This window comes from Gavialis gangeticus, unplaced genomic scaffold (genome assembly GCF_001723915.1).
Source record: "Gavialis gangeticus isolate Ggan-Ray unplaced genomic scaffold, GavGan_comp1, whole genome shotgun sequence".
Taxonomy (NCBI): domain Eukaryota; kingdom Metazoa; phylum Chordata; order Crocodylia; family Gavialidae; genus Gavialis; species Gavialis gangeticus.
Window position 1 is genome coordinate 936000 of NW_017728959.1, and position 8603 is coordinate 944602.

General features: G+C 49.1%; 1 protein-coding gene across 8 annotated transcripts in view; it reads left to right on the forward strand.

The window, feature by feature from the left end:
• The first annotated feature begins 554 nt into the window (after nt 1-554).
• Nucleotides 555-8603, forward strand: part of TSPOAP1 (TSPO associated protein 1) — a 253233-nt gene continuing 245184 nt past the window's right edge. For 2 of the 8 annotated variants that reach the window (XM_019507550.1, XM_019507335.1), the window contains exon 1: nt 556-1933. In XM_019507550.1, coding sequence (XP_019363095.1) covers nt 1562-1933 — 372 coding nt within the window. In that variant the 5' untranslated portion in view covers nt 556-1561. Of the gene's footprint in view, nt 1934-8603 lie in introns of all 8 variants that reach the window. The other 6 variants (XM_019507077.1, XM_019506984.1, XM_019507394.1 and 3 more) reach the window with 5 other exon arrangements.

Here is an 8603-nt window from a genome sequence, read left to right on the forward strand (position 1 = left end):
TACAGGCTCAAAAATTGCAGTGATCTATTTTTTGCTATGTTACGCTGCACGCTCCTGTCTAATTTGATTTTACAAGGATCTCCCTCTTGCGTTCCTTTTCAATTCCACCCTTTGAATTTACGGCTTGGAGTGATTTCAGGTGGACGCCTAGCCTTTGCACATTGCAGCAGGCAATGGTTTCAGTTCGGTTGGTTGGTTAACACTGTGAAATGGTTGCCATAGACTGCACACAGTGTGTAGGAGTCTTAGCTTGCCAGAGGGGAAGATGAACAGCATCTGAACCTTCCCTCTGATGAGATTGGAGCCGTCAGTCTGGCTGCTTTATTGAGAGAAGCAGCTGAAGGCAGAGCTGTGCTGACTCCTCCTGTAGGAAGCAACCGTTCATGCAAGAGCTGATCTGGGAATGCATCTTACTGACAGCAGCGTTAACTCCCACTCCCATGCAGGACATTTCTGGCAAGCTTAAGGATTCTGTATTGTGAGCAGTCTGTGCAGGCTCCCAGGATGGGCTGCAGGGCTTTGAAAGCTGGTTCTGCTGAGGTCTCAGTGGTATTTAGGCCAGCTGTCAAAATACAGAGCTGCTCTAGCCCTAGGGTTAGGAAGCGATTAAAGATTGTGATGGAAGGGAAGGAGGGGTCTTTGGTTCCGAGTCCTGCCAGGGTTCTAAGTGCCCAATATCAATTTTGGATCAACAGGGATAGGTGTTGATTAGGAGCGTGCATTCCTTATTTGACAGCTTGGTATTGCAGTACCCTAACCTCTAATCAATAGGCAGCAAACACACCATTCCAGCACAATTTCCATGGAAACCAACAGAGTCTTTTTCTATTGGAGGGCTTGCAGCGTTACGATCCTCCTAGGTGTAAGTCCTGTGTTAATATTGATGACTTTGTGTTATTTGGGCTGGTGATTTTGGTGATTCCACGGCTGGCGATGGAGCTTGGACTGGAAAAATCTGGCAGGCAACACGGACAGATTCCTTGGAGCAGTAAGGGCTGACAACTTCCCCAACCCCTCCACCTACGTCATTGCTTCAGCGTGTGCGAGTATGAGGCAAGCACCAGATCGGACAAGGCCTCCATAGCACAGAGCTGCAGATGAGCATCAGACCCTGAACAAATAAATAGACCTGCTGGATGCTGTTTGTTCTGGACTCGAGAAGGGAGATCCTGCTGAGCGATGACAGAGCCTGTGCATTGAGGAGCTGCAGCTGAGAAGAGCGCTGAGCCTGATATTCTGCAGCTCATTTTGCAGCCTTTGTATGATGGAGAGGGGAGGGGGGGCTTGCACTGTGGATCTTCTGCTTGCCAAACCTTTGACAGATCAAAATGAGGATGATACAAAACAAGCTTTTCTCAGCAGAGAGATGCTTCCCTTTCCTCTGATCCTAGTAGTGAAGAAATACAGTGCAGTGTATTCCTGGGACTCTCTCTTGTTTGCTGGCTGTGATGCCTTCTGGGTTTTTATCCTACCCCCTGGAGCTGTGTGATTGCAGTAAAGTCATTGCTCTACCTAGGGTAGGATCTGCGCTGGAGAGAAGCATTTTCCCCAACAGAAAGCCATGGAGAAGCAGGAAGAAATGAAGTCACATGCTGCTTTAGTACAGGTGTCGGCATGGCAGAGCTGTCTGTCAGGGCATGGTAGCCTAGTACCTGGGGCTCCTGCTGTTCAGGACACAGCCTTGGTGACAGATCTGCAGGAAGATGGAGTCCCTTTGGGAGATGCTGGCAGCAGGGTAGCTCTTCATCTGACACCTGAGATGCCAGAGGCTGGGCTGGAGGAGGTCGGACACCAGTCAGTCCTGGTCATATCCCAAGAAGGCTGTCTCTGGACCCTAGGGCAACAAAATCAGCCAGTTCAGTCTCTGGAGAGCACTAACCCTCAGTGTGTGATGGAGGGACTTGGGCAAAACCCAGCGGACGGATCCCCTAAGGTAAGGTCACTGCTGTTATGCAGTTTGCTTCCAAGCGAGGAATTGCTGTGTGCGTGTCCATCAGCTGGAGGGATGCACACTGGTGATTCGGCTGGGGCAGTTGTGCAATGGGAGGTGTTGACCTTGGTATGGAGACAGACATGAGAAGTAGCTGCGTCTCTTCGTGGCTGAATCCTGGCTCATGCTCTATTAAGCCTTCCCTGTGGGGGTTGAGGCCAGTCCAAAGGAATAACTGTCTGTGCTGCTCCTTGGACTGGAAGCAAAGGCACTTGCCTAGTTTGCTGCCTTTTGGCAGGGTTCTCCCATAGGCTATTCTTTGGATGGTGCTGGAGGGTGGTTGTGGATTCATGTGAGGGCTGTCTGAGGCTTGCTGCTTGGGTAGCTACTGCTGGTGGGAGCAGGCTGCTCCTTGGAAGGTGCAGCTGCTCTGCAGTGCAAGAGAGAAAGTAGAGCCTTTTGTCATTGGCTTCTCTTGTCATGGAGAGAGCTCTTGGTTTTCGGACTTGAGGATGGGTTGGGATTAATTGGCATCTTTTTCTGTGACGTTCCTTGTCTGCCTGGGTTAATGCTGTGCCAGTTTGCTAGTCCCCATGCCTGCACTGCGGCTTCAACGCCCCATAGCAGGCAATCACTGGGAGCCTCCTCCCAGCACAGTGCCTGACTCTACGCAGATCTCCTGGAAGAACAGGGTGAAAGCTCCCTGAACACCCACACGCGGGGTTTTAGGCCACTGCAGCCTGTGAGCACCCTCCTTCCCAGGAGGTGATCCACTCCCTTCCACTGTTCACTTAGAAAACTTACAGCTCCTGTCACTTCCCACAGGACAGCACATGGGACACTGGGCTGGCTCAGCCAAGCTTCCTGAGGATGGGGAAAATAGGGTCTGAGCCTGTTCTTGATTTTTGGAGATGGAGAGAGGAGGCCTGAAAATGTAAAACGAAAGTAAAATCCAACATCTATTCTGGTTGTCTGCCCTGTATTCCTGCACGACTGTCAGCAGATTAGAGAAACTGCAAGTGACAGAGATTAAGTCAGAGGGAAATGATTTTATATCAGACACTTTTTTTTTGGTTTTGAGCCTCTTTTTAACACAGAGGTTTGGAGAAAAAGCTCTCTGTTAAGTATTTAGTCCACTGATTCACACTGAGAAATCTCTCAGTCCACAGCTCCAGGTCACCCAAGGCCTCCAGCACAAATGTGGGTGGCACAAATGGGGGACATTCCTGGGGTTTGTTAAAGTTAAAAAACAGAGAGACCTCCTTCCTTTCCCAGGTCTTTCTATCCAGAGAAGAAGACGCTCCCCCACATTTCATTTTAATCCTCTTCAGGAGAAACTGGAGGGCATGCAGGCAATCCTGAGGGAAAGAGCTGCACCCTCAGAAGGGGGAACAGAGAAAATTAGACACTGGAAAGTAGGTGCTGTGGTGTTTGCAAGAATCTAGTGCCCTCTGTGCTGTTGTCCCTCATTAGCCATTTGTCCTACACAGAGCTGACAACAGCTCCAGACAATAATTGCCCCGTTCTCCCTGGTAGGGTAGTGGAAGCCGTGAGGGATGCTGAGAGTGCCAGCTGTGTAGGAGGTGGAGAGGCGCTCACTGGTTCTGATGTAACTGTATGTAACCCACTGCTTGACATAGGTTGTGACTGCTGCAGCTCCAAGCAGGGGGACCTTGTCCTTCAGCTCAGGTTGGCTGCAGAGGAGATGGAGAGACCTTGTCCTTCAGCTCTACTTTGCTGCAGAGGAGATGGGCCAAAATCCAGTCCTCATGGGCGTGATCAGGGCATTTATGCTGCTCTTAGTCCCCTGAGCCTTGTCTCTCTATACCCAGTTCGTTTCAGGGTCTCTCTGAGAATCGGCCTGTCTCCTCCTGCTCCCCTGTGTACTTCCCCTCTTTCAGTGGGCTGCCCTTCCCAGCCTCTGTGTCAGGAGCAGAGGGTGGATGTGGTTAACTTTCCTACTGCTGTAGAGTGAGTCAAATTTCCAGCACTGTTAACTCATCCCCCAACCCTGGGAAAAAGTAAAATGCTTCATGCTGGTGTCAGACAGCTTTGCTGGAGCAAACGCAAGGCATGTGAAGCTTATCAAAGGAGCCCTGAACTGTTCCGGATGGTGGCCATGACATGATGTCCCTGGCACATGTCCCGTGATATGGTGCTTGCTGGATTTTTGTGTGAAACGTGTTAGTCAATCCAGTTCCTAGCAGACAGGTGCTTGTGTCACAGAGGGGACCCAGCATGGACAGGCAGAGACATTGAGCATCCCTTTCCACATAGATGGTTATTTCTGGTGAGGGCTGGGCAACTTGGTGAGGGGAGTTGGGGGGTGGAGGGGAAGTAGTGCTGAAGCTGGTGGTGCTGCAATGTGGGTTGTACTTGTTCTGCAGAGGTTTGGCCTCAGGCTGTTAACAGGCTTGATCACTAGCAAGTGGATTACACAAAAATAGCACATGCCTTAGCAGGGCAGTTCCCATCAGCAAGCTCCTTTGCAGTGCCCCAGCACTGGGGGAGGACAGAGGGCCCAGTGTGGTCCTGTACAGAGTGCATGACTATGGCTATTCCTGTTACAGGCACAATTTAAGATTAGTGAATAGCCTTGGGGCTGGAGGTGTGTGCTTGCCTGGAGTATGTGCCTATCCAGTCTTAATGTAGGCAAAGAACCCAGCGCTGTCAGTTCTGTAGTATTAGTGACCCCCAAACTGACTAGCCCCTCTCATTTTTGAGGATCTGATCATACCAAGGCTATGCTTAGAAATCTGGAAAGCGATGGGAAGTAGTCAATTTTACAGCTCCTTAAAAAGGAGAGGAGAACATGGCCAAGGGACTAGCTCCCATCATTTTCAAAGCTTCTGATAGCAGCAGCCCTTTGAAAGCTGCTTCCTCTTCTCCATTTCTGGGGCCATTTAGTGTGCAGTAACTGGAGGTCAGTTATATTATGAAGCAGAGTGGGGCTGAAAGACACTATGTTGTGAAGCATTATGGAGATAACCACTGTTTATCACAAAGTAAGCCATAGGCAAAACATTGGAACCAGTGTTGTGTTATGCAGTTAGGTAGATAATGCACTTATCAAGTAGAAGTGGAGTGTAATTCATGTTAAAGTAGAATGTGACTCCTGGCTCATGAGAGAGGCATTATGTTGAGAGACAGAGAGTGGGAGTCATTTGAATGTCCCCATTCAAGGGCATCTAGGAGCAGGCAAAGGGAATCCTGAGATGTGTCCTTTTCCACAGTGTCTGTGCTCGCAGCAAAACAAGGACCTGGACTGGGGCAGAGAGAGGCTTCTGTAAAGTCTTGGTGCAGAGCAGAGCTCAGCTCAATAGCCCCAATTGCAAGTCTTCAACAACCATAAGGCTTTTAAAAATATCATATTTGGGGCTCTGCTACTTTGTGCCTTCTGGATCCTAAGCCTGCAAAGATCACACTGGGTGACACTTTCCAGCTTCTCATGCCTCTAGGAGCTGGGGTGTTAGGAAAGCACCAAGTACAGAGCTCTATAGCCTTCACCTCTGATTTTCTGGATGGACCTCTAGGTGTTAGCAATACCCTGGAATTCTTGACCTGGTTTAGGAGTGGGTATCTGAGGCTGTGAGTTTCTCCCTACTCCATGCTGGGTCCAGTGCATGGCTTCCAAAGAAAGGGGACAGTGGCGGAGGGTTGTCAATGAGCTCTCCCTTGTGGAAGTAGCTTCACTGCATGGAGTGGGCAGTTTAAAGGCTCACTGCCCTGCCATAGCAGCATTGAAGTAGCTCTCTTCCACCACAGGCTTCTTGCCATCATTAGGGGTCACTGCCTAGCTTGATGGAAATCTGTCTACAGAACTGGCCTCTGGGTCTTGGGGAGAACACAGCCACATACTAGAGGGGACTAAAAAGGGAAAGAAAAAGATAGAAGTTGATGGTAAAAAATATGTAGGGCCTGTAGTTCTGAAGATGGCAATTAACTTCAGGTGTCTAACTTAAGACCTCAGGTGACCCAAATGCCTGGCATCAGTGACATTATTCTTGGTTTCTCTATAGGAGGGCAATGAAATATATGGGAACATCAGCGGCTTTGTGGTGATCCTTAGGACTGAGGAGGCCAGAGGTGAAATTTTGGCCCCATTGTAATCCACAACAAAATGCCCATTGTCACTTATTGAGCCTGTTTTCTTGGCCTGAGGGTCTGGGCCCCAATTCCATGGCTAGAAGCCAGGGGAAGCTGAGGATTCCCCACATCTCATCTAAAATGGCTTGTTGAGATCCATGGATTTGACAGCTGGGAGGGAGCATCATGTCTAGCTTCTTTACAACAGCTGCCACTTGTGGAATCCCTCAAAGAATTGTCTTGCGGATCCTCCTCGATGTGCCCAGGCTGGAGCACCGCCTTCCAGGTGGGCAGATGGTGATGAAGGTAATGCTGAAGTGGGGTTGATTAAAGGAAAGCGTTCAAGTTGAAATGCAGGCAGCTTAAAATGGCAAGTAAGCCTGGTTCCCTGTGGCATATCTGCCCAAGATCCCCAGCTTCTTTTATCTCGCAGCCCCTCCGACAAGAAAAAATATGATGGTGTAATCCTATGTGTATAGTGCAGATCCCCTTTGCACTATAGGAGATGAGTGGCTGCAGCCACTGCCAGCAGGGCCAGAGTTCAAGTGGCAAAGAGCCAGCAAACCAGAGTGTGACTATGTAGTCCAGTGGTTAGAGCACATACGTGGCAGAGGGAGTCCTGGGTTTTAGTTCTGATGCCAGGTCTGTCTATACATTTTACATTAGATGGATATTGGTTAAAGAACCAGAAGTGACTCTGGCAGTTGTAGGGGCTAGCATGCATCACTTCCCACTCCCAGGGCAGTACCCTCACTGGGCTATAGAGGAAGGTTCTGTCTTGCTACTTCTCCTTTTGGCCCCGTGAATCTTGCATTTTTTACTTCCCGGTGGACTAGCCACAACAAAAAGAGCAGGGTGCCCTTAGCCTGATGACTAGGGCACTCTCCTAAGAGATGCTGGTTTGAGTCCCCTAAGGTTGAGGAGAGCTTAGAACATGGGCCTCATTTCCAGAGTGAGTGCTCTTGCTACTGGGCATAAGGTAGGCAAGTTCAACGGCTTGGATCTGGCCCTGTTTGTATGGCACTTTTACAGAGCACTCTTGTAGATTGATAGTCTCATTTTAAATTCTCAGTCTGGGAAGTGGTTGTGACTCATGGGATTCTGGTTTGTGGCAAGAAGGGTTTGCTATTCTATGCTGAGCAGTAGTAGCCTCTATAGTTACACTGGCCAAGCACTTCCCATTAGAATCTGCTACTTTCTATTTCTTATAACTTTATCAAAAATGAAACTTTTTTCATGCTCGGTCTCTTCCTCAGGTTGGATCTATTGGCAAGTTTGAAAAACAGGTTTCAGCCGTGACAGCTGGTAAAAGATAGTTCACTTAACTAATATTAGGGAGGCCTGATCAGATTTACTCAATCATGTTGAAGGAATTAGCTGAAGAAATCTCAGAGCCATTGGCAATACAGTACATGCAAACTCTTAATTGAAAGCTGAGGTTTCCCAGAGACTGGAGGAGAGCTAATATCATGCCCATTTTTATAAAAAGGAAAATGGAGGACCAAGACCTGTCTGTCTGACTTCCATACTTGGGAAGTTATACAGCAATTTATAAAAAGGTCGGTTTGCAAATATCTGGAGAACAAAAGCATGAGCACTAGCACTAGGCATAGATTTAAATCAAGCCAAAACATCTTAAGTTTTTTTTTTCTTTGACCAGGTAATTGGTTTGGTTGATAAAGGAAAATGTGGTGGACATACCTGGCATATTAGTTAAACTTTTGATACAATCTTGCATGCCAGTCTTGTAAGCAAGCTGGAAAAATGTTGGCTATATTACCATTAGGTAGACAATCAGTCATTGTATATCTGCAAGCAAAAAGTAACTCTATATGGATCAATGTGAGATTGGCAGGAGGTCTCAAGTGAGGTTCTTAGGGGGTTAGTTTTGGGTGTGGTGTTGTACAACAATGTTATTAATGATCTGGATGCAGGAATCAACAGTGATAGACTGGGATTATAGTGGAGCGCAAATAGGCATGTGTGAAGCAGCTAGTATTTGATTTGGATTCGGCCAATTCAGGGGACAGTGATTTGATTCAGTGATTCGAATCACTGTCCTGATTCGATTTGGCTGAACCTGATTTGGAGAGTCGGCAGCGGTTGAATCTCCGAATCAGCCAAGTCAGGCCCATCCCCTGCCCCTCTCCCAGCCCAGCAAAGGCTTCCCTGCTGCCCCAGCTCCCTGCACTTGGGGGGTGAAAAAAAGCCTTGGCTCAGCAGGAGCTGCCGGGTGGGGGGCGATCCCCGCTGCCCCCCACTGTCCCATGTTGCATGGGGGGCTCTGCAGAAGCCCCCTGATCCCACCCCCCCTCACTCCCCCAGCCTCCTCACAGGTGCCCCACACGGGCCAGCTCCGGCCCTTTAAGAAAAAAACAAAACCTGAAGAAACCCCGTGACTCACTGCTCTTGTTGGCGGGGGCGATCCCTGCTGCCCCCCACCACATGGGGGGGATCTGCAGGAGCCCCCGAAGCCCGGAGGCTGCACCAGGAGCAGGGAGTCCCGGGGCTTTTCTCTGTTTTTTTTTTTTTTCCTTAAAGGACCAGAGCCCTGGCAGGTGGGGCACCTGTGGGGGGCCCGGGGGAG